The 26,861-nt window shown below is 40.8% G+C and overlaps 1 protein-coding gene across 1 annotated transcript in view; it reads left to right on the forward strand.

Moving 5' to 3' along the window:
• USH2A (usherin) overlaps window positions 1-26,861 on the forward strand; it is a 642,051-nt gene that overhangs the window by 22,812 nt on the left and 592,378 nt on the right. The window contains exons 3-6 of the mRNA XM_059717779.1: window positions 15,007-15,142; window positions 17,049-17,112; window positions 19,920-20,214; window positions 22,414-22,598. Of these exons, the coding sequence (XP_059573762.1) occupies window positions 15,007-15,142; window positions 17,049-17,112; window positions 19,920-20,214; window positions 22,414-22,598 (680 nt within the window). The remainder of the gene's footprint in view (window positions 1-15,006; window positions 15,143-17,048; window positions 17,113-19,919; window positions 20,215-22,413; window positions 22,599-26,861) is intronic.

Here is a 26,861-nt window from a genome sequence, read left to right on the forward strand (position 1 = left end):
ATAAGAGAGACAACCAAGAAAATGAAGGGGGATTTAAAATGCCAAGATATAGAGTTTTAGTGAAGGGAGAGCTAATATAAAGCCGGAAGAAAGGTAACAATATTGGTGAGGGATAATATGGAGTCTGCAGAGGGTAAAAAAAAAAAAAAAGTAATAAAAAATATTTTGACTGACTCAACAGAGATAGTCATATAAAAACTTAGGACAATACAATGTAGTTGTGATTCTTAATTGTTGCTATAGACCTCAAGGCAGCCAGAAAAAGTAAATGAGAAAAAAATATTTCTTTACAACAACAGGTAAAAAAGGTCCCTGAAAAAGGGCAGAACTTTGTTCAGGGTGCAAGGAGGGGTCTGGGGGGAGGTTGTTAGAGATCAGTTTTATGATATTGACCGTGTTAAAACTGCCAGAGAGAGCACACTTTCACTAGTAGTGCAAGATTGTTGCCTTTATCTTCTTAAGTAGCCTATGCAGTGAGAATATTCTGCATAGCATCCTGGGAGCGAATATGAATGTTGATCTATATATGGAGATGAGAAACAGGCAGGATCAAGTGATCATAAAATCACCAGATTTGAAACGTACATGAGGGTATTACTAGATGGAGGAAACAGCCCCAAAGTTATTGATTTTAGTAAAGCTAACTTTGAAAGAAAGCAAAATGCTCCTGGGATTTTTGCCAGCAACCCTGTGATGAATGGGAAATCCACTCCACACAAGTGGAAAGTATGCAGTGTATGAAACACATACAGAAAGTGCAATTAAAATTCATCCCAGTTAAGTCAAAAAAGGGAAAGGCTGATATGGGCCTGAGGCAAAATAAGGAAAGGCAAAGAGATGGCTTGCCCCTCCCGACCCTATGCTTCGTGTTCTTTACCAGTCCTTTTCCTTTTCCTTTATCCTCCCTAGCTCCTCTGTTTATGACAGTTCTGTCACTCAGCAGGGAACCTGAGATTTCTTCCTCAAGCCTCTGTATCCCAATGCATTGCAGTCCTGCACTTAGTCAGGCCATAGCCACAGCCAGTATGGTGAAGTGTGAATGAAGATGCAGGTCTCTGCTTGTGTCCAAGTATTTTATTATTCTGCCTCTCCCCTCCCAACATAGTTCCAGGTCATACGTTTGTTGTATCGCTCCCCCAACTTGTTTTCTGCACTTACAACTCAGAGATAACTCAAAATCTGCTTAGGGGAAGACTGAAGATGTAGGCGCTGCTCAGGGTAGACAGATTCATGTAACACTGCAGAGAGAGTGGGGACAGCATGCAGATTTTTAGCAAGATATGGCAGCAGTTCACTGCAGCAACTGGCACTGGCATGGTAGGCTTATTTTCAAAGTCAATGAGCATATACAACTGAGGTAGTTTTGCAGTATAAACTGAATCTGGATTAGATTTTCTCCTGGGACCTGGCTTGTGAGACTCTTTTCTCTCTGACATCCACCTTGTGCACGTGCCTTATCAGAAATTGTTATCTAAGATACAAAAACCATCTGTTGTGAATAAAATGAATGGAATGCTGTTAGGGGCAGTTCTTTGGCAGTATAAATTGCATAGCTTCAACCAAAGACGGTAGTTTGTGTCAGCTGAGGATAGGGCCCTTAATTGGTAGTTGAAGCCTGAACAAGTAGTTTAAATGAATTTAAATCTAGCACTTTGTTTATAGTAATGATTACTATAACAAAGGAGAGGTTGATTTGAGAGAGAAACGGAAAGGGGACAGTACAAATGGATCAAATGGTCTTTTACTGTCAATCAATCTATATCCCTTTTTAAAGTCATAATAATTTAACTGCAGGAATTGGCAAAGGACAGAGTAAGACTATGAGGTCTTATGGCATGTTGGCCAGATGATGACAGACTAACCAATTTTTGAAGATGGTATGAGGGATCATAAAGTTTAGTTCCATGTGTATTGTGATGATAGTTGCATCTATATTTAAAGCTTTCTGTCACAGAAGCACTCTTGGTGTTGTCAGACTGTCTATTGGACTGGATGAGCTGCAACTTCTTGCAATTGAATGTCAATAAGACCAAAGCAATTTTGGTTGATTCATAGCACCAGCTTAAGCATATTCACTTGCACAGATTACATTTGACAGATAGTTACCTTCAGCTGAACTCTGTGGTTAGAAGCCTTGGTGTACTCTTGACAGTGAGCTTAGAGTTGATGCCTAATGTTTATTTCATATCCTGTTTTTACCTTCCTAATACTGCATGTGTATGTCTACATTTAAATAAATTCACAGCTGAAGTTCTAGTCAGTCCACTTGTTATCTCTCGACAGAATGTTGTAATGATTCAATTTCAATATTAAAAAAGGTGCATTTTCCCAGTTAGGCAATTTTAATTTCAGAAGCCATCTGATCAAGGAGTTTTTATTAGGGACTCCTTGAAAAGCAATTGTCAAAATGTAACAAGGAGAGTAGAAGCAGTAAAGGAGTTTGAGGATGAAAACAAATCAAAGTGGAAAAGAGAAAAAGAGAGAGAGAGACTTTTTTGACTTATTTTCCTGGTACACAACCAGTGTGCTAGTCTGCAAATATATTCTACACACAAGTTCTCAGATCTTGCGAGCTGAATAAAAAGTTGAGGCTGTGCAGGACTGCAACATGACTACGTCTTGAATCATTATACATCTTTACATGTGCATGTATCTCAAATTTACATGCACATTCCCCGAATCTCTTAATTTTTTAAATAAAATGTTTTCACCATTTTTTCCTTATAATTTTTTAAACATGAAAATACAAGAGTCTGGGTTAAAACATTCATAGGTTTAGATAGAGCTGAACCTACTTATGGTAAACATAGATATATTGCAATTCAATTTATGGAACTTGATGCTGAAGTAGAATTAAACTCCTGAATTATATCAAACTGCTTCATTATGCAAACGTCACGTCTGCTTAATGCTAATCCCTTCCTTTAGAGAGAAGTTTAGCCCTCTCATGACATATTGCCTGAGCACACTGTTTTCCCTTGTTCATAACTTTACATAAATATTATCTTTTAATAATCTGAAAGTTTGGAAAGTTTGTGTGTTGTCTGTTTAACCTATATGATATTCAAAACTGCCACATGCAGCCTTCACTCCTCCAGGTCATGTTTTATTGTTTGATCAGAGTGGCAAGTAGTTGTGATATTGTACATTGGGCGGGGTTTAGATACAAAATAGCACTTTAGGACAAATGAGCTTTGATTTCATTTCAATGTCAACTGAAAGGCTGGTCTTGTTTTGTTTCTGTTGATCTGAATGTCAGAACTCACACTAGTTTCAGTGGAAGGAGAATTAAGTCCAGATTTTGTTCCTGCAAAATTCCATTTTGCCTAAAGCCCCGGATACTGGAGCTTTTCTGAACAAATACTGAATGGACTTTAGGTTTATTTTTTTCTTTCAATTTTCTCCTTGTTTTTGACAGCTACCTTGTATTGCAAGTTTTCACCATGAATATTGAAATAGAGTTTGAAACATAATGTTTCGGTTTTCCTATAGGTAAGGTTGCGGTAGCTTAAAATAAGTGCATTATTGAATGCATATTTTCTATATTTAAAATGGGCAAACAATCTTGGAACTGTTCAAGACCCCATGGTGACTGTGAGGTGGCATTTCTTTTCCCTTTTTTACAGTGAGTATATAAAAGTAAGTACATTTGAGGCTCCAGAAGATATGATTTCCAGCTGAAAGAGCATGAGGTGCCTTGGCAGACTCATCAGCAAGTTGCATTACTGGCTTAGAAGTTGCCATTGGTCTGTCAAGTATTATGTAGATAAATTATCTGATCTGGCTTGTCCTCCTGGACGTCATTCTTTGATTCTCGCCCTGTTAACATGGCATTTACATCTTTTTTGTCTGTCTGAGAACAAGGGCCCAGACAAATTTGTCATGACATATGCAGAGAGACTCTTTTATGTTAAAAGTGACGTGTTTCTTGTTCTCATATGTTTGCTACATAAATTCATTATCTCTTGCCAAGGCTTAGAACTGCCAGTTCCCTCTTTGTTGTCTCAGTTTTCATCCAAATAAAAATTAAAATGCAAAGAGCAAAATACTAAAATGCATACTGTTTCAGTCACTGAGGTTGCAAGTTTTGTCTTAGAAAGCAAACACGGAGGAATATTGGCACACACAAAAATCCTGTTCTAAAATCCCTGACTATAATGTTATCACTGGTATATTGTTCAGTGTTCCTGGCTAATCTACTTAAGTAGAGTTTTTAACTTGCTTTAGACAAAGTCCTTTTTTATGTGGTTGTAAGAGGTGATAAGCCTTTGATGGTGGTGTTTACAGGCTACATACTTGTGATGATTTGATCTAGTATGGGGGGTAATGCAGGGTATTTTGGGGTGGATAAAGGTAAGATGTAATGGAGTTGTTGTGGAGCAGGGATCTTGAAGCTTTAGGACAGGGGTGTCCAACCTTTTTGAAGGTGGGGCCGGATCATGAACTTTTTATCACCCAGTGGGCTGGTGAGCCATATTCAAAGACCTCACAGGAATTGGTATTACATCACCCCCGCCCCCCCCCGAAACGAAAGTACAGTGTTTACTTCCGTTTCCCATCGCAGCACCTTGGGCCTCAGAAAACAGCTTGGAGGGCCGCATGGTGGCCTGTGGGCTGTATGTTGGACAAGCCTGCTCTAGGGCTTAATGTTCCCAACCCTATAACTTCTACAACACCCCCAAGGTGACAGCTAGGGTGATTATAATAAGGGATCAGAATAAGGTCAGAGGCCTTAATACATATTTTACTCAGAGCATTGCAAGAATTGCAGGATATAGCCTTCCTTATCTCTCTCACCTGTGTAAGTTTGTGAGGTAATGTAAGTCCTGATGGGCTCTGGCCTCTGCTCCCAGTAACCTCCCCTGAATTTGGGATAAAAGGGGGAAGACTGTCTAAAAGAAGAAGGGAAAAAGAAGAAAAAGAGAGGGAAGAAATAAAATATGAATAGAGTTATACAATATAGGAGTAAGCATGAGTGAGTGATACTGGAAGGAAAAAAATAAGTAGCAAAAAGTAGTCAGAATCAGAAAAACAAAGTCTTGGAGAAAGAGAGGTTGGCCTTATAGAAAAGATGTAAATTAGGCAGCTGACTCAGTGTAAAAAAAAAAAAAAAAAAGGATTGAAGTGTGGCAGGATGATCTCAGCTGTTTTTGATGCATCACATTAGTGGCAGATTGGAGCTCAAGAATTCATAATATGCAAAGGGTACAAAATTTTAGGGTCAGTGGGCTTTGCTTGGGTTAATGTGGTCCTGGTCACAGGTGGAAATGAATTTGGTCTTTTTCTATTCTCTTATTCTAATATGATAAAACTGCTATGCAGTCTGGCAAAATTCAATGTGCGCTGCAGTTCCTAGTCAGGAAAGAAAGAATTGCATAAGATTTGAAGACAGAGATTGCAGTGCATTGGGAGAAGTTTGTGAGAGCGCAAATTGTATTTGCCCACTTTGTGTTGTTCAAGTTTGTGCCCTTAACCTTTTACCTTCTGAGCACAAAATTCACTCACAAATTAAAACAAAAATTAAAACCCACATGAAAGGTAGGCAAATGCACTTTTTCTATACTCCTAGCAGTTTTGTGAGAAAACATCTAAGTACATAACAATAGCTTTTGATATGGTCATTATAATATTTTTATTACCTTTTATACCTGTGTTCAGTAGCTGCTTTTACAGAAGATGAGGTGATATAGAGCCATGTGCAATGCCAAAGGTAAAATATGCCATATATCTTCCCATGGGTAGGAAAAACTAGGATGTTTAGATATATTGAAGGTGAGAGGGATTTTTACACCTGAGTTTTCTGATTAGAGAATTGTAAGAACATCACTAATTTTCTTCGCCATCTATTGTATACTCTTTCATCTGTTGTTATCAGTGACCACTGTTGATTTGTTGTCTCTATTAAAGTATTCAAGGAAGCCATAGACCTGTCATTTCGGTTACAAACTTAATCTGTTTTTTCACCTTGGAAAACATGTCTTAATACACTTTCCAATTCTGTATCATGAGCACACTGAGAGTGCCCAGTACCTGCGATGCATTTGAGGGGGTAGGATCAGGGGAGATAGAACAGGAAAGCGAGAAAGGGGCAGTAACATGTGAAAAATATTTGAGATCATGAAAAGGCCATGTTTAGGAAATGCCTCTGTAGAGAACCATATCAAAATAAATTATGGACTAAGAAAGGGACTATTGTCTACTGATTTGAAAGTGGGAGATGGCAAGTCACTTAGAGCCAAACTGAGCTTATTTACACCAGAGTATTTCAGAGCAATTCCACTGCCTTCAGTGAAGGTAGCAGAATAGAGGTCAGAATTGGCCCTTTCCTTTGTGGCTAAGTACAGACAGTCAAAAAGACTGAGGCTGAATCAATTCAATCTTTGCAGGGTAGTCTAAACTGTGTAGATTAAACTGATAAACAAGTGAACAGACATTCACACTTGTTTCCAGAAATGCAGCCACATGCCTGCAGTGGCCCAGGCCAGAAGCCCGGGGGTGCTAGAACATGACTTCCTGCTCAAACAGCTTGGGCCAAGGCTATCCTGCCCATCCTGGGGGGGGGGGGGAGTTGTGGGGGAGGTGCAAAGAACTGGTCAACTGTGAGTTAACTTGAATCCAGAGGGGATCTGGGACAGAAGTTCAATTAACTGTTTTAACCTATATCAGTTAAGTCTGATACTACATCCATCCAGGCTTATCTTAAACCAGTTTTGACCATTTTAAAAGCAGTTTATGTGTACTGAACTTCTGTTGTGTGATGGATTTGAACCAGTTTCCAAACACTGGGCACTTTTACACATGCTCTGGGAGTGGAGGGTGACGGGGGATGGCAGAGCTTTAACTACAGCAGCTCTGAAAACCGCTCTAATTAAGGCAGCGCCAGGTCTTCTGTATCAGGATCCCCATGCTTGAAAATGGCAGTGGGGTCTCTTGAACTAAAGCTTGTTAGACAAGTTTTAGTTCAAGCACCCCGCCGACATTTTTACATGTGGGGACACCGATATACAAGACATAGGAGGCTGCCGGAACACGGCAATTGCCACACTCCAGCAGACTGGATTAATCGGGTCTGCTCAGATGTGCTGGAATCCCAGTGCATCAGAGCAGCCTCCACGCTCACGTATAGGCACCCACTTATACTGGTTTATGTGTAATTTCTGTCCCTATCCTGTATGCCTCAGTTTACATACCTGTGAAATGAGTAACAATGTTTCCACCTCTCAAGTGAGTTGTATGACTCAGCCTATTACTTTTCAAATGTACTTTTAAATCCTCAGTGCTGTATGAATATACATTTTTATTAAGTGTATTGCCATTCCTAAAGAATCCGAAGGCCTGTAATTCAGAGCTATTTAAAGGTAAACTAAATTAACTTGAAGAGTATTCTGTCTCTGAGAGACTGTATGAATGTAGAATGTATTTATGTTTGACATTGTTGGAGGGGAAAGCAATAGCTTCCTCTTCTTATTTGACAGATAAACAGGTTTTTAATTTTTAGTGCTTGTGAACATCCAATATTCATAATGACTCCTTTCACTGCCTTGTACTGCCAAGCAGCAGGTGGGTTTGCAGCTCATTTTTCCCTGCCAAAGTTAGCCTGCTGTGGGCCTACTGGAGTGCTGTTTGTGTATCCTGATTGGAGAGAGTACATAGCAGAAGGAGATTGTTCTTTCCCCTCCCATTGGTTACCCAAAGAGGAATTATGGGCCTTCATTGGGACTCTGCAGTTTTCAGTCTCTGCTGTCCTAATCACCCAAGGCCTTCTGAAGTGAGCAATGCTGATTCACGGTGGGCAGCTTTTGTTACTAGTGTACATGTGCATGTTACTGAACTGTTCAGCTACAAGTTGATGGTTAGGCCAAATAAGCCAAGCTTGATATAATTTGGCCTGACTGGATGAAAAAGTTTTCTTTTTCTCTTCCTGTATACTAAGTTCTCCTTATTGAAAAAAATCTTCTTTCCTGATATATGCTCATCTTGTTTCCACACCAGTCTTATTAGGCAATGTCATCTACTTGTAAGAGTACTTACCACTAATGGTATTTCACCACTAGTGAGGTGAAACATTAGAATTAAAAGTGCATCCTACAGAAGCTAGGTACTGTGTCGAGAGAAGAGCAAATAAAAATGTATTTTAATGAGTAAAAGAAGCATATTTTAACTAGTCTTAAAATGTCTGTTAATTATTAATAAGATTTTCTTCTGGTACTAGGTACTGAAACAGAGAATATAAGCTCTAGAAGCTCACATCTCCAGGGATATGCACTTTTCAGTTTGAGAAACAGTAGCATAGAGAGACCAGAAGTATAACTGCTTGCTTCTTGAAAAAGTGTTTCCCATTGTCTATGATTGATTAATAGCAGTTAGGGTGCCAGGAAGTTTTGATTTAGGTACATCAATACCTACAATAACAATATATGTTATATATCACATATATGCAGTGCTCTGTGGTATCACTGAGTACAGTCAGCATTGCTTTTTCTGGACCAAAAGTCTGGATTCAGTTTTCTTTACAGTGGAGTTTAGTCTTATTCATATGCCTAAGTGTCAGTGTGCTTGGGTTCTTTTACTTATTCTGACACACACTCACTTGACTGGCTTTGCCAAATTCGCAACATTTTCCACACCATTTTCACATCCACAAAACTGGGACAATAATTACTTATCTTTTTTGAGCACATTGAAGTTCCTGAAGTCCATGTATTCTTATTACTGTTGTAACTTAACCTGGCACTGCAGTGCAAGACTTGACAGATGGTGTATTGTTAGAATCCATCTATCCTGCCAAAACAACCATTATTAAACTTGGTTGGGGCCTTTCCTAGTTGCTATGCAAATTGGTGTAGTCCAGGAGAAGGCTTTGATTAAAAAGTAGTTATAGAATGATGTGCTTCTGTCAATTGTCCATGTGTGTTAGACTATCCTAAGTTATAGCTCTTCTAAATTCAACCCAAACATCAGAACTTTTGTTATGTTTACTCATATTGGCTGTGTGGATGGGACCTAAGAATTACTGACCTTCAAATGAAATAAATATTTATAATTTATTAGGCACTGTATAGGTAATTTTAAAAATGCTGAGCTAGATTTAGTCTTCATTGCACTTCTTGGCTAGGTACAGGCATTCAAAAAGTCCAAGGCAGAATCAATCTGTTACACGATTTTCTGTAAGCAGTGTAGTTTGGATCTAGATCAGTAGTGAACAGAACACACATTTGCCACTCGACTTTTGGGGTGGGAGGAAGGCAAATCTTAGACTGGGTTTCACTATTTTTAAACCAATCCGTGTGCCGTTCTATTACAGATATAGACCAGTTTCTGATCACTTTTGCTGGTAAGACATTATACTGTAATGTCTGTACCTTGTCCTTCACACCAATCCAACATATTGTCTCCATGATGAATTTACCTGAGGAAAGAATATGGCCATACTGCTAACTGTTCTTTTGAGCTTTCTTGATGTAGTATTCAAGCTGCTGAGCTTCAGTAAATTCCACCCCCCGCATGAGTAGAGACTAGTAGGGATGCATTTAAATGAGCTTATCCCCTATGTCACTGGATGGCATCACCCATCTTTGTTGAGGCTGTGTTGAATGCTTACAACCCATGGAAGAGAGGAGAGATTATGTACATCTTAAACCACTGCTGATTCCCTCCAACTGGACTTTTCACCCACTTAGATACAAAGACCAATTCTGCAGTGGTAGGAGCTAGCCCAGACCAAGGGTGAATCTACCTCAGTCACTAAGTAATCCTGACAACCACCTACTGAGGTGATTTAGTAAGTATTTGACAGATGGGGAAGCACAGAAGGAGACTATGTCAGAGCTAGGATTATACTAGCATTCCAGGCTCCTGGTCCTGTGCTCTGTAAAACCATGAAGCTACACTCTTTCTTTCATCTCTCATTACTCTCTTGGGGGAAATTAAGGATCTCGTAGAACTTTATTAATAAAGAGAATCTAGGGATAATCCTGTTGTCCTGGCCAGCTACCAGTAAAATAGATCTTTTAGTTTCACGGTTTTATGTGTAATTTAATGCTAATGGGCAGGAGACCTTAAATAACCACATCAAACAGCCAATTCAGTGCCAAGCTTCTGTCTTATTTAGCTTGGTCTACACTGACACCAAACTTTGAAACATTCCCCTCCTCCCACACTGGAGAGCCACTGGGATTTTTCATACTACACATGGTTTCCCTCCTACAATTTCCTCCCATGTCAGATATTCATACCCCCTTTAATAACCAGCAGGGGGATCATTACATTGAGCTACTGCCAAATGCATAATGACTGCTGCCTTTGCCTTACACAGTCACTGCACTACTGATATCCAATTCAGCATTGTAAAGTGCTTAGGGCTACCTTGGGGATGTGCTATATTAAACCCAACTATTCTAAATCCTATTTAATATAAAGAGATTGGGGGTGGGGATGGGGAAAAGCTGGAAAGCGATTTAAGATTGCCATTAATCACCTATTTTCAACAAGTAAAAATATCTGATCATTTAGAGCCCAATTCGGCCAATGTTATTTCATTAATAGTTTCGTTGATTTTAATAGGAACCTGGGAAGATAACATACTTTTCAGTGCTAAGGAGTGTGCAGAATTGGGCTCTTAGTGTAACTATAATGGTATAAGAGAGCAAATTTGTAATGAGTTGATGGGAGTGAGTGGGCCAATTCTGAACTCCAAGGGCTGATGCTATACAGTGAAGAGAGAAAATCAAAAAACAGACTTTGTTTCTGACTAAAAATAAAGGTGCACTTAAACTTGTAAAAGACAACATTTTTATTTGAATGATATGACAGAGCTGTCACAGGAGTGTTACCTGCTATAAAGAAAGCTTAAGAATTATTACCTTTATTAGACCAGTGACACTGAGCTTTAGCCATACATTTCTAACTTCTGTCCCTCTACAGAGACAATTTTCTTTTCTTAAATAAACTGTCATGCTAGTGTTAATATATTGTTGGCTCCCTCATACTCTGAGAATACTGCTGATATAAAACATGTATATGTTAGATTGGTAATAGTATCTTTAGTGTAGCTGACTAGAACAAATGTGTTTCCCTCATGGCTGTGCTAATGTGATAAAGGAAAATTGGCTGTTCATCAGCTTTTGGCTGGGTAAAGACAGTAGAGATGGAACCACATTCTTTTTTATGCATTAATACCACTGAGAACTTTTTGCTAGTTATATTTCATGTGCCTGCATGTAGTGCAAAGATGTTGTAAAACATGAGATAATGCTACAAATAACAAAGTAGAAAAGCCTGTATCTTTTATAATGATAACAGTCAAACACCAAATGACAGTAACAGGCTGTAAAAAATGTGATGCAAAAAAAAATGCAATGCAACCATCCTATACATGCGGTACTCACAGGCTTTTGTGAACAGGGCATCAGATGTTTAAAAAGGCTTTGAATTAAAATGAAATAAAATCTTGTGTCTGGGTCATTGATGTGTCAACCAAAAAAGCTAACTTAAAAAGAAAACAAAGATACTTATTGTGGGTAAACCCTTATGCAAGATCAACTTTCTGAACAATCCTGGGCTACTAATTATGATGATAACCTTCAGAGTGTGTGTGTGTGTGTGGTAGATGGACAAATTCTCTTGTCTAAATTTGACAAATATGGACTGCATCTGAAAATAATAATGTAACTAAGAATATATATTATTTTATGTGTAACTTATGGACACTAGATTCTTTGTAAAATTAATTTTCTACTTTTTTCATATTTTGGTACTTTAAATACTAATAGAATCTTGAGGGCTGAAGCACTGCTGATAATCATTCAATCTTAGATTTACAGATAATTGTGGCTGTTTATTTTGGCCAGAATTTGCAAGGCTTTATTGATGGAATAGCATTTTAAACATTTACACTAATTTTCAAAATGTATATTTCAGGTTCTAGCCCTCCTTTTGCACCAAATTACTCTGGCTTATAAGCCTTTTGTTTGTCCTTGCACATCCAGTATTCTTAGGGATGCAATTATTCTGGCCCTATTTGATTTGATTAGAGTGGATATCAAGGCAGGATAGAGCACTCTGGCTTCTCTTGGCCTCTACCTACAGAAGTGATTCACCAAGCATCCATTTAAGTTCATGATTACCTGTTTCTGCAAGATGGAAATAATATTCTATAACTGGCAACAATGAAATAATGTTTCAAATTCTGAAGCTCACCAAACTGTTAATTGAAACCTGATGCAAGCTAAATATTGTTAAACACAGTAATTTCAGGTTTGAATGTTTTTGCAAGTAAATCAGCTGCATAAGTGATGAAGTTTTCAATGATAAGTTTTTTATATCTGTTAGCCTAGTAAACAGAGAGGTTGTAAATTTAGAATGAGTTGTGTTTAATTTGTTTAATTAAGCTCAGGAAATCTGATTATAAGGCATGGAGGATGAAATGTATTTATTTTTATTTCATGCATTTTGCCATTTTTTTCAGATGAAAATTCTGACCTCCATAAAATCAAAACCTGAAAGCTAGCTATGCATTATTGATCCTTTCTAATTTCATAATGCCTAAACTCAAGAATATTCCTGACACAAAGAATACCTTGTAAGAGCTCAGTATCTTATGAATTAGTAGGGCTAGGAGACTCCTACTACTATTTCTCTGGATGTTAGCTTAAATTTAAAATGAATTGGCAGGAAAAAAAGACATGAAGAGAAAACACTTCTCTGTAGTGTAGACCGACTGCATATTCCTAACAAAGTGTATGTACAAGCATTACATTAGATTGCCTTAACCAAGGTTAGGGTGATCTAAATGCCAGGATGTGTAAGCATTTGCAGGGCTTAGGTCTCTTTAACAATGGCGTGCCCCATATAAAGTTGGTTCTCGTCAAAGAACTAATTTGAGATTGGCATAGGGTTAACTCAATCTAGCAAGGGTTAATCTGGTCTAACGAACACTTGCATGCATTCACAGCATAACCCCAGGGCTTGGAAAGCTCAGCCACTCTCCATGGCCCCGAGGCTGTGTTGTTTTTACCTCCTGACCCTGGTTGGGCTATTTTTACCTCCCTCCAACTGAACCCCACCTCCGTGCCAGACAGCACCCCCCCATGGACCCACCAGCAGTCCCTACAGACTTGCTACCCACTTTGAACCTGCCTACTCTACTGTACCCCAACCTACTTGCATTCTGCTGCCTGCACCTCGTCCTGGCCAGCAGCGAAGGCTTGCATGCAGCAACCCTGACTCACATTGAGGCAGCTTAAATTAAGCCACCTAGATCGAGCCAGATCCCAAAAATGCTTGTTTGCACCCAGGAGGTTCTTACGGTACAGGAACTCATTCCCCAGTAGCTGTAGCAGGTATACCCAGCTCCTACATTTCTTGCTGCTGCCCCTTTAAAAAAGAGTATGTTGAGAAGTGATGAAGCACATGGTATCTGTGCCAGAGGCCTTCTTGGAATGTGCTGCAGATGACTACACTATCCTGATAGACAGCTTTGTGAGGCCCACATTAGATGGCACTACATAGAAGAATTCTCAGACTACCCTTATTTCTACTTGAGGCTGCAGAAATCAGTTGTAACCAGCATCCTGGTGCTACTGCCTTTTCCTCCCTCAATTTGGCCATCTGTTTCAAAATCAGGCATAATTATTTGTGATAAGCAAATTTGAAAACAGTCCAGACTGACCATAGCATGGTGAATCCCCACAGGTACATCAATTCACTGTGTGTCAGATCACTATGGTGATAAAGCAAAAATACATCCAGGAATCCAATATATTTTACTTGGAATGGACTGTAACTTTACACAGAAGGAGCACTAATTTCCCCAAAGCTTTTGCCAGAGTCCTGGTGCAGAAGGACTTAAGTGAAGGAGATAAGTGAGGGCTCCAGTCACACAAACACTTATTCATGCATGTAACTTATTCATGCACACTCAGTCACTCTGTCTGGAAGTGATAAGAGAAAGTTTAAATGTAAATTCTGTACTTTGTTACTAAATCTAACAGAAGTCTCTCTCTCTCTCTTTAAAGGAATTTAAAAAGGGAATAATACATATATACCAAGAGTATCACGTGATATAAATAATGTTTGTAACATGCTTTGGGATTCTTAGATGTATACTATATTCTTATTCTTATTTACTCAACGTTCTGAGAATGATGTGCTGAAATGTCCTCTCTGTCAAGGGGAGAAATACAACTAGGATTATGGTCTGAAGTCCTGATCTCAGACTGAAGTGTTAATAGTCTCAAATGGGAATGGATAAAAAGCCTTGACTCTGCATTTCCTTGATTTAGTCAAACACATCTCTGAATCTGCCTCTGTTGTAGATTGCTGTCCCATTTCACCACTATAGTATTTTCTTTCTGACGAACAGGGTGCATCTACACATGCAGTTAGGGCAAAGAAATAAACTCTGGTGCAGTTTGCACCAGTTTATTGCTCCTGGGCGCAACATTTACATGTAAGCCTGGGACTGCAGCATTTTGAGCCAGGGTGGAGCAGCCTCAGGCTGGCAGGGGCCCAGGTCAGCCTACCAGCCCGGGGCTGTTCTGCCCTGGCTCAACATGCTGTAGAGGGGCATGAGGCTGGGGCATGAGGGTGCTCCAGTGAGGGGTAACCAGCAGGCATGTGCCTGTATACATTTTTTTTGGCATACATAACTACTTTGCTGTAGGAAAAAGCTTGTCCTGGACAGTGCTATCCTACAGCGGAGTTAATTAATTTACTGTGCCCTAATACAGGTGCATGTGTAGACAGTGATGCTTTACTGCAGGAGCTTATTGGTAAGGTCCACAGTAAAGCACACATGTAGATGCACCCACATTCAGGTTATTCAGATAACTATTCTGAGGATCATTCAGTGAATGTGGAAAAGGGGCCAGTAGTTGTAATACACACCAAGACAAAAAATATCTGCTGCTCTTAGTGCAAAATGGTTGTTAATGAGCAATTAATACTAGATGCAACTAGGTTCTTTATGAAGAATACTTATTTGCCCCTTTCTATGTATCCCTATAGGTGCACCACACCAGGATCAGTTTCTTCATAAATGGTGTGGAAGATGACAACACAGCTTTTGATACAAGAATACTTCGTGGACAAATTGCTGACCCTGTTGTTGATGGTGCATTGCAAGTTGGGCAAAGCTTCAGTGGTAAATCCCATAGCATTTTCATATTGTGAAGCTGTGCATTCAGACTATCACATGCTTAATGTGTGTCTAAAAAAGAGAATGTGTAAGTCAATTTTTAGTCTCGTAATGCATACTGAAAGCCAGGCATGCCGCTTCATGACAGAAATATTGTGTATTAGTAGCTGACGTTCTTCAAAAAATTGGCAGATCAGGAGAGTATACTGGTTAATGGTCAGGAAGACTACCACAGGTAGGTAGTGCTCCACCACTATCCAGAAGCTGGGTCTTTAAAATAGCAACTCTCCCTTGTCTCCTTTCAGAATAAACATGCCCAAACTTCTTGCTTACTTGGGGAGTTTGTAGTCCCTAATCAACATTATTCTCTATACAGGGGTGCTCAAGTCTTAGCCTGTGGGCCAGATCTGGCCCCCAGTGCCTTGTCATCTGGCCAGCAGGACTTCCCGTAGTGACAAGTCATTCTGGCCATGACCCTGCCTACTAGATCTGGTGTGCAAAGTGGCGTGGGGCTAGGCATAGGTTGCATGGAGCCCCGATCCCCACACGTGGGACTGGGCTGAGGCAGTGTGGATCCAAGGGCCCCGATCCCAGCATACAGGCCTGGGTAGGGATAGCACGGTCTAGAACAGGGATCAGTAATCCCTGGCATGCGTGTGTGTGTGCCGAGCAAGGCCATTTTGCTTGGCACACCACCGCCAGCCCGGGCTCTAAGCAGCTGCTGCCAGCCATGGAGCCCAGGCTTCTCTCAGCAGGTGGCTAGGAGGCTGCACACTCTGCTGTAAGCCCTGCTGCAAGCAGATCAGGCTCCATGGGCCAGCTGCAGCCGGGAGGCTGCAAACAGCTGCTCAGGGCTCCAGCATGTTGGCACTCTGGCACCTTCCAAGGTAGACATGGTTTTTTGCCAAAAAACATTGCCTACCCCTGATCTAGATCTTAGTGTGTGGCCTGATCCTAGGACATGGGGTCTAATCTGGCCCATGGGAGCTGGCTATACCTGCTATAGCTACTGGGGACTCCCTGTAGTGTAAGAACTCATTTGACCTGTGGGGCCAAAAGGCTCCACTGCTCTACAAACATGAATAGAACTTGATATTCCTGATTCTTAATATTCCTTTGCCTTCTTCCAAAAGGTCATGTCATTCACTGTGGAGGCTGGAGTCCCTCAGCGCTCCCTGGTTCACTTAAAGAGTACACATCTTTGTTCAGAATCATGCACATCTTGCAGCATGGCAGAAACAGTGCAGCTCAACTTCAGGGTGTTGTTGTTTTGTGGCTCTCTACAAATCTGTTTGATGAATTGGCTCAGCAGATATGAAAAGGATGAGTACCACTGATTCAGAACACCCAGTAATTTGGAGCTAACTCCTAAATATAACTTCATATAGCATTAACAGAGTTGTTTTGTTTCTGGACAACCAACAAAAGTCATTATATATCTTGATTTTTTTTTTTTAACTCTGGAACTCTCTTTTGTTGTCATTCTGATTTTTCAGTACTAGAAAGCTTAAGGGTACAACAAGGAAAGGGATATATATATTTTAAAAAAATCCTTTTATCTTTATTGTATAAATTGATAGGTACAGTTGTACCTACTGTATCTCTTCTCTAATTAGAGGTGGCACATGGGCTGGCTCATTACTTCTGTCTAATGAGCCGATCCTTGTGCCTCCTCTCTAATCAGAAAAGAGATGGGTACAAAATGTTCCTATAAAGTTATTATAAATCATTCTTTTTTATCAAAAAAATTAAGTCAGTGCCCTCTATAGTTTTGTCCAGGTCCAAGATGGTTTCATTCAGGAGAGGTAATTGTGCAAGAGAGATCATGGTGTGCTGAATTAAAGGTGCTCTCATGCAGTGCAGCACTGCCTTCTGGTTGATGATTTAGATTATTTATAATATATTTTCATAGGTTTAGAACAGTTTGTTGGAAGGATGCAAGATTTTCGATGGTACCAAGTGGCACTTACAAACAGGTAAACAAACTTTATTCTTGAAAAATATAGGTGTGTGATCAGAAATGGAGAGAATATGTAACAATGATACATTTGTTCCACCAAAATACATGGCTTTTCCATAATCTTGTTTAGACAATGTGTGTATTTGGTGGTGTAGCTCACTGGTTATGGATTCAAATAGGGCTTTTCCCTATCTAGACTTGAAGTGATGTAAGTCCAGGGTGCAGCGTTAGAAATCAATTGAACATTTGAATGTTGCTTAAATATAGGCAGTGACTCCTAACAATAGATAGTAACTCTGTGGTATCTTTGCTGTTTGTGTGTTAGCACTATTACCTGCTGCCCTAGTACCTTTCAGTATAGACAGTAACGTCTTTGGACAATAAAACTAATCTCTGGGACTCGCTTCTTCCAAGTCAATTAGATCTTGGCACTATCTAGGCACAGATTCTAGCTCCAGGATTGTGGGATGTGTTCCTGAACTCAGCCTTCTTGTCTGATACCCTTCTTTTTGCAATATGAAGTACCCCTTACCTGCCCTGGATCCTGAAATCAGTGTCTGAGTCCTAAGTTCTGCCAAGGTTTCACTGAGGCTCTCAGTGCTTCAGGCTTCTAGTTTCACTTCTTCAGAAATAACGTGGCAGGGAAACAATGAATATAAGATCAGCTAAAGGAATTGTTTAGTACAGATATGAAGAAACTTTATTCTTCTAAGCCCTGAAGTTAGTTTTGGGAGGAGGTGGGGTGGACCGTAGTACTGATATCAGTAGTACGGTCCACCCCACCTCCTCCCAGCCCCAACTCGAGTGCTCAGAAGAGTAAAGTTTCTCAATATTTATATCAATACCATATATTGGATCTATGCGAAGCTTCGGTCCCCAATTTGATTTGGCAGAAATTTGGCCCCAATTTGGAAAGATTTGGAGATTCAGACATAGACACAGCTTTTAAATGTTTTTTCTACATAACTCAAAGCACCAGGCGGCTCATCAGTGCTGGAAAGGTGAGACGAATGGTGAGGCAACAGGAGCATGGGGGAGTCCCCAGTGCATTCGGCAACAGACCCAGAAGTGGACCAGAAGCACTTCTGGCCTCCACTGTACCTCCCTGGTTTGGTGACTGGTGCCTCCTGGGTCTGGGGAGGCACCTGAAGTACCCCCCCATGGCTGATTGCTGAGCTGGAGGAGGGGCGCAGGGGTGGGGCCCAATGCGCTCCCTGGCAGACCCGGAAGTGGACTGGAAGTAGTTCCAGTCCACTTCCAGGTTCACTGCTGAGCATGCAGGACTGCACCTCCCCCTCCCCCCATGCTTCTGTGGGATGTTCCATCCACCCCACCATTGGAGCATTCATGAGCCACCTGGTACCTTGAGGTACGTAGAAAAAACATTTAAAACTGTGTCTGTGGCCGAATCACTGATATAATACGCATACAGTATATATATGGTACAGTATATGTATTTGCTCTTCTCTTGTCTGAGTTCATCCTGTTAATGAGTTTGAAGTTTGTCAGCATTTCAGGATCAACAGCATCCACTCTTTTCTAAATGCCTGCCTTACACGTGGCAATGGTTAGCATGCCACCCACAGCAACATCTGCATCTCTGCCATGTGTTTCATGACGAAAGGCCAGTCCTGCTCCATTCATGCAGGCCTGTCAGCACAAAAACCCTTGTTTCATGAAAGTGGGACAGCAGTTGAGAGACAATGAAAGCTGATGGTTGCACACTATAGTCTCAGTGGATTCTTAGTGATAATCATTCAACAAGGTGTCAAACATTCTTTCTGAATATGGCAGCTATTTGAAATACATTATAATAAGCTACTCTCAGACAAGCATAGGCATACTCAAAGCATTTTACAAAATGGAGTTCTTAGTTACAGATCTACCCAGTTCTGTCCTAAATACACAAGCTATATATTCTCCTAGGGCAATTCTTGCTATATCCCACAAAGTAAAACATAGATTTGATTTTGTCAAATGAGCATAGTTTAGAAATTGAAGGGCTTTATTTTAAGGCATAGGATTACAGAGTTGGGAGGGACCTCAGGGGTTATCTAGTCCAACCCTCTATTCAAATACAGGATTCATTGCTCCTAAACCATCTCAGACAGAGGCTCATCCAGCCTCTTTTTGAAAACCAGGACCAAGAGAGGTTTCCATAGCTTCCCTATCCAGCTTGTTCTCATTTCTCACAGCTGGAAATCTGCTTTGCATCCAGTTTTGTGGGTGTAAGTTTTGTGGAAGATCCACAAAAATAGGTGGGTCCTTCACCTCCTTTCTGCTTTTTCATGACTCATTTTTGAGGGTAAGATGATGGTGTCTTACAAAAGTAGATATATGAATGGATTTTTCAGGGGCTTGAACAGGGTGGAACAGAATTGCACTTAAGTCTTTAAGTCTGCTTACATGCTCAGTAGATGGAATAGGATCTGTTCCTTTGGGTTCATTTGAGCAACAATGGCATCAGGCATCCAAAAATTAGTGATCACTTCTGAAAAAGTTTACTGATGTTTTTTGAGAGTGCAAAATTATATCTGGAAAATTGGACGTCTTCTCAGAAAATACAAGTGGACTAACAAAATAAAAATTACAGATAATATGTCAGAGCTGTCAGTTTTGAGGAAAGATTAGTAAGCAGTGTCGGACATACTGTTGCAACAGAAAACTTTTAATGATGTTCTGTTTTGATCACATTTGTTGTGTTGATTAATGCCGGGACTTGCGTTTAATCTATAATCTTAAATACACACAATACCATTCATTGTTTCTTTAATTTGATATAATTAAAAATACCTAATTTAATTTTTATATGTGCTGTGGCAGGGACATTTTGGAGGTATTCTCTGGAAAATTTCCTCACCTGCATACACAGTCAGAGTGCCACTGTCCTAACAGTCATCCTCGTGTTCACCCTTTGGTTCCAAGATATTGCATCCCTAATGGTGCAGATGATACAACCAATGACAGAGTGCTGAGGCTGAACCCAGATGCCCATCCTCTGCATTATATCAATGATGATGATATTGGGACCTCTTGGATTTCTTCTGTATTTACTAATGTAACACATCTGAACCGTGGTGTTATCATCACAATAGATTTACAAAATGGACAATATCAGGTAATGAGGAGATGATGTTTTGCTTTGTTATGACTGGTGCATAAGAATAGAATTCAGCCAATGTGTGCTGATTATGTTAAAGAAAAGCTAGGAAGAGGATTACAGTGCATTGTATTAGAATTGCAGATACATTCAAAAACTGTGCTTTGAGATGTCAACCCAGCATTTAAGGGGCTGGGAAATTTTCCCTTTCCTAGATATAGCACTGTAAAAAGTGACAAAGTATATTATGTTTTTGCCTTGGCTAGTGTTAGAGACAGTGTATTGGGCCAAGTGCACCAATGTTCTTTTTCAGTATTGCAATTCCTATGGTTTATAAACTAAATGTTGATTTTCCATTGCTGTTGTAATTTTTAGTCTTAATTTCGGGTGAAACTCAAAAAGCCCATTTCACACATTCAGGACTGAAAGCCAGGTACAGTAAAATATCTACTCAGGAGTGTATAGCAGTGAAAACTGTGTACAACCTGCTTTGTCTGGCACATGAAACTGGGTAGTGAAGTCTACAGAAGTGGCAGGGGTAAAACTGGGATCTAGGGAGTCAGGGCTTGATCCCAGGGGATTACAACCCAAGGGATCAGGAACATACAAAGTCTGGGGGAAAACATCTCCCTTATAGTCAAGTGATCAGAGCGGGTGGCTCAGAGACCAAGGTCTATAAGGGACCAGAATGTAAGTGATCACCCTAGGCAGAACCATGAGCCAGGTAGGGTCAGGAACAGGAGATAGGATCCAGAACAGCATCACTAGCCAAGAGGTCCAGAGTCAGCAGCTATAGCAGTACAGGACCACAGTGTGAGCGATGGACAGGCGTTTGAACTGGAGTATAGAGCACAGGGGTAAAGGATCTGACAAGGAAGTCTGGAGCACAAGGATTCAAAGACCTGGGAAACTGGAGCACAAGGGGTCAAGAACCTAGGAAACTGGAGCACAAGGGGTCAAGTAAAATGTAGAAATAGACAGGCAGGACACAGCAACTGGGAAACTTGGAATCAAAGAAATGAACCTGGAAACTAAGAATGAGATATCAGAAACCCAAGTCTATCCAGAGAGACGTGTGTCCTGTTAGGTTCCTTGCTGGGCACTGGAAGAACTCTTTCAGGAAGCCACATTTATGTATGCAGCTGGGGCCAGCTGGGGGTAGGTATGCCACTGGCAGCCAGGATCATGCAGACAAGTACCTTACCACTCAAGTAAGCTGCTTACTGCCCTAGATCCTGATAAGAAGAGGTTATCTAATATCAGATAGGTGTGAGGACAGGCAAACTGGGGTCTTGACCAGCTTGAGTTCTGATTGGAGCATATTGTTTCCCTTCATAGATTACTGTCTTCTGTAGGCAAGGGCTTGGCCTTCTCTGTGGATGAACTGGTTCCACAGAAGCAGGCATTGTAAATTGTGCTCATGGCCCCTGCAGAAGTGAATCTGTCCCTGGGTTTAATATTTGTAAAGCTTCTTCTCACCAGCTTTTAATGAGTTGTGTCTATTAGGGGTATGTGAAAAGGAGAATAATATGAGGATAGATGCTAAACAGTGTGTAAGACATTTTCTTTATTTAAAAGTCATTTAATTATCTGTGAAATAATAAGGCTCAATTGATCTATAACTTATGTATGGGGATGCTCGTCACCATTGCTTATGCAACAATATGGTATGTGAGAATCCCTTTTGAGTCAAAGGTATTTGATGTGGTTCCTAACCAAAGGCAGGGGGAAGTGATAAAATAGATGGACTTCAAAACAGCAAGAACAAAAAAAGCAAAACAATACAAAAACAGCTACCCAGTGCCCGTTTGGAAACACAAATTATTCCTTTATATTTTGGCCAAAATATTGTTAACATCATAGACTATACAAGTAAGTCATAATTTCAAGTAGGCCTCAGGAAGTTATGAAGATCAGTTGCGAAGGAATGATTCCAGCCTCTAGCAAGTGACTCTGTAATAATGCCTGAAGGACCTGAGACCCTGTTTAACAAAGAAGTTTTCATTTCACTCTTAAACTGGTAGGAGATACAGGAAATAATAGATGTTTTGGTGTGTGATATTTTTTATTTCAACCTGCAAGAATGTTGTATAGATTGTGAAATGAGTGACATGACCATATATGGGAAAAAAACCATGTATTTAATATTTGTATTCCTGTAAGTATGCAGCTGAAGCACTACTAATTCCAGGTCTGTATTTTGCTATTTATTTGTAGGTGTTTTATATCATACTCCAGTTCTTTAACCCACAGCCTCAAGCAATCAGAATCCAAAGAAAAAGGAGAAATGATTTAAGCTGGGAAGATTGGCAGTATTTTGCTAGAAACTGCAGTATTTTTGGCATGGATAACAATGCATCTCTAGAAAAACCTGACTCTGTCAACTGTCTCCAACTTCCTAGGTATGAATAGATATTATCTGCTCTACGGATGCTTTTAGCAGGTAGCTGTCTGACACAATTCATTTCCAAGTTCATGTTCAGATGGAATCACATAATTTGGTGTGCTCTTTTATTATGGGGCTGCCAAACACAGGCAACCCCCACTTAATGCGGTTTCACTTAGCGCTATTTTGCTATAGTGCTCATTTAAAATTAATACCTAATTTCACTTAGCGCTGAGCCGGTTTTGCTATAACACTCAGTGAAGCAGCAGCAGCGGCAAGAAGTGGTGAGTGGCAGTGAGTGGATACGCTCCAGCAGGGGCCCAGGGCAGGGCAGCAGGAGCAGGGGAAGTGGGGAGAAGTGGCGGCAGCAAGAAGCAGCAAGTGGGGGGCAGGCGTGAGTGCGGGGACCCTGCCAGAGTGCCGGAGCCAGCAAGAACATGGGCTGTGGGCTGGCACATGGGGCTGGAGAAGTGGTGGTAGAGAGAAGCAGTGAGTGCGGGGCCCTGTGGTGCCAGAGCTGGCAGGAACACAGACATGGGCTGGCACATGGAGCGGCCAGCAGGGAGGTGGAGGGGTGGGGAGAGGCATCAGTGATGGTGAGAAGCTACGATAAGAAGCAGCAGTCACCAATTATTTCTATTTACATTCATGCCTATGGGGAAATGAGTTTTGCTTAACATCGTTTTGCTTAACACTCAGTTTTCCCAGAACCAATTAAAAGCATTAAGCAGGGGTTGCCTGTACATGTAGGAGCCCACATTTGACTTCTGCATTAGTGATTTCCAAAAGGTTATCTGTGAATTTTATCATATTTTAGATGTTCAAACATCTAACACAATTTATTTTCATGTTATCATTGAGCAGGAACAGGAGTGCTCAACCTCTGGCCCATGGTAGGCCTGCGGAGCATTGGAATCTGGAATGAGGTTCCCCATGGATCAGGAATTTTTGGTGACAGGGGAGCAGTTGGCAGTTAATACTACCACCCCACCCTACTGCCAAAATCCCAAGCCCCACATGATGGAACAGAGCCAGGCCATGACCCTCCCTCACATGGGCAGATCAGGGTTGGGCCATACTCCCTTCCCTATGCATGGCTGCATTGGGGCCAGGCCAAGTCCCTTCTTTCCATGGAGCTAGACTAGCTGGTTGGGAGCCAGGCCATGTCACATGGCTGGGCCACACCACCTAGTCAGAGTGGGGGTAGGCCATGCCCCCTTCCTCCTGTGAGGTCAGGCTATGTCTCCTCCTATGGGGCTGTATTGGGTCCAAGTTATGCCCCCTCCACCACCCACCACTAGGCCTGATTGAGACTAAACCAAGCCCTCTTTCCCTGCACAGTTGGAATGGGGCTGGGCTGCCCTCAACTGCCCTTCATGGGGCCAGATGGCACCCCACTTTGGGTGCTGGATTGGGTTCACTGGCTGGATCTGTCTCATGGAGGGACTGAGCACTGCCTATCTAGCCCCACAGACAGAAAGGTTGAACTTATTGAATAGAACATTGACATTTGGTAAATTCATGGTTTTTGCGACTATAGTCACTCAGTAAAGAAATTATGGAGCAGTGATAGGATGGGTGGAGAATGGCACTTATTTAATTGATTTTGAGCACCAGTTAATTTAAAAAAATTACTTGACTGATGACTTCTGAGAATTGCACCTTTCTCTCTGAAACTTACTGGTCTGTGTTGGGATGGACAAGGAATAAAGTAAAATAAAAAATAAAATTAGACTGTTGGAATTGGAGATGTGAAAAATATACAACATATGGGTAGACATTCATTTTAATGCATTTGGTATTTAAAGCAAGAACCCAAATTATCTTTTGTGGTGAATTTACTCTCAAAAATATATCGTCAGTCCCCTATTACACTGACTAGCATGCGTAAATTAAAAAATAAAACACCACTTCTGCTTATCGCTGCATCTGTCAAAATGCACCAATATTTGCTTCATTGCAGATGCCAGTTGGTGTTAAGCCTATTTAGTACCTGGTTGGAAATCAGTCTGGGAATTCAGTACCAGGTGCTGTAGGCACTTTACTTTTTTTTCTTGTTTCGCTTTTGCCACCTCACTGAAGCTTTCAAAGAGTCAGCATTTTTCCCTGGACTCAAAGAGTTCAGTATTTTGAGGGAAGTAATGTGAGGTCACCTGAGTTAAATTTGTTTTTAACAAAAATCATTTAACATTGTTGTTCATGGGAGAAAGAAGAAGAGAAAGTAGATTCATTAGGTAAGTAAACAAAACAGTTTTGGCAAATAATCAAAATTAGCTGTAAAATAAAGTCCATTCCAACATAAAACATAATTAACATGTCTCCTAAAAGAAATGAAGATCTAATGTATAAACTGTTGCCATAAATGTTTTATAATGTAGCACAGTTTTCCCCTTCAATTATATGACATAAATGATAATAGGAAGTGATTCAAGTGAAAGATGTTGTTATGTACGACTGATGTACAGTGGGCTTCATTTAAAAAAAAACAAACCCCAAAAAGTCTCTTAAGACCAATGTCTATTCTGTATAGTTAGCAGGTATTACAGGGAAGAGAAGAGTTCTTATAAAATATGTTGGATTTTTTTTCTTCTTTTTTTTTTCTTTTTTTTCTGGGGCCAGGTGGGGCAGCCATTGACAGGGCTGGGAGAGCGGGCAAGGGATGGGGGCTCGTGGCAGAGCCCCCCATGCAGCGCAGGGCAGTGGGGGGCAGTGGAAATCACCACCCACCACATGGCAGAAGCCAATGAATGCAGGCCTTTATTTTTTTTTAAAGAGCTGGGACACGGGCTGGGCAAGACAGCCATTGATGGGGCTGGGAGAGTGGGCGGGGTCAGGGGGTACTCAGCAGGACTGGAGGAGCAGGCAGAGGATGGGGCCTCCTGAGGATCCCCCCATGGTCCCCTCCCCCCTCACCGCCTCCTACTTACTGGCATGGAACTCAGGTTCAGCTCCCTCTGGCGGTGAGTGGAGACTGCCCAAATTGCCGAATCTCTGAATCTTTCTGTGAATCTTTTCCAAATCAATTCAGACCTTTTTATTGGTTTCCTGATTTGATTTGGATTCAGAGATTCAGCTGCCGAATCAGGCTGAATCTCCTCCAAATCGAATCAGCACCTGAAGCTTTGCACAGCCCTAGAAAACATTTACTGAATCTATCAAGGACAGTAACGTGTAAACCTAATTCCTACCTTCTCACTGGAATCGAGTAGATATTTTATGTTATATTATTACTTCAGATATAAACTATCCAAACCATACTGTGTTTGATCAGTAGATCTTATTCTTGAAGATGTCCCCATAGTAGCAACAAGTACAAATTTGTAGCAATACACATCTAGGGTGTCATCATCAGAAACTAAGCCAAAAGTAGTCTGTGCAGAAAATGTTCATAGGGCACAAGAATCAATGAGAGGTGGCATGGGGATACATTTGTGGCCTCCCAGCCATAATTATTGGAAAAGCCAGTGCCCCCATGCTGTATCAGAATGGGGTGGCTGTGGAGACGCATTGGCCCATGTAGGGGCACAAAGAAGTCAAGGAGGCGTCACTGAGACTTAAGGTTCTGTACTACCAGAGGATACTACAGAAAAAAGACTTAAACTGGGGCCTGTTTATAAACATTCCAAGCAAGAACCACCAAGTTTCAAACAACCTAGTAGTTTGTGGAGGAAAAATATATTCATGAGAATTGTGTGCATTAACTGCTATGTTTTGATCTTGCTTTTGGATGTATAGGCTTTAATAAGTACAATATTGTGAGTATAAAATTAGTAGTTCTCTTGCTCTGGCTCCTTGTTAACTTCCACCCATAAACATGTCAAAATGAGACACTGTTCACAGTAAACTTCTGCAGATGGTCATCTTGATTATTCATGTTTTGCTGGGCTCTGCATGGCTTCTCAAGCTTGCAGGGCTGTGCCCTCACGAGGCTCAAGTACTCAGCCTGAGCTCGTTGGTCTTGACTCACTTTAATGCCTGGTGGGTTCTATTTGCCTCCTTTATACTTGCCTTTTTAGGGTGCCAGAGTATATTGTAAAAATTGTCATAACGTAATATCATCCCTACATTTTTACGTAGTTTGACTGGCAGAAAAATAGTTAATAATGCAGGTACCTGATTCATTATCACTGGATATTTGAAGAGCAATTCCTGCAACTCAGTGCCATTATTTTGGGCTTATTGAAAACTGGGCAGATGTCAACTTATTAGTTACATTTGGTTCATATTTTGAAAGTTTTCTTTGCAACCATAGTGAATAGAGATTTTTTTTCTATTTATT

The sequence above is a fragment of the Alligator mississippiensis genome, chromosome 1 (genome assembly GCF_030867095.1).
Source record: "Alligator mississippiensis isolate rAllMis1 chromosome 1, rAllMis1, whole genome shotgun sequence".
In the NCBI taxonomy this organism is placed as follows: Eukaryota; Metazoa; Chordata; order Crocodylia; family Alligatoridae; genus Alligator; species Alligator mississippiensis.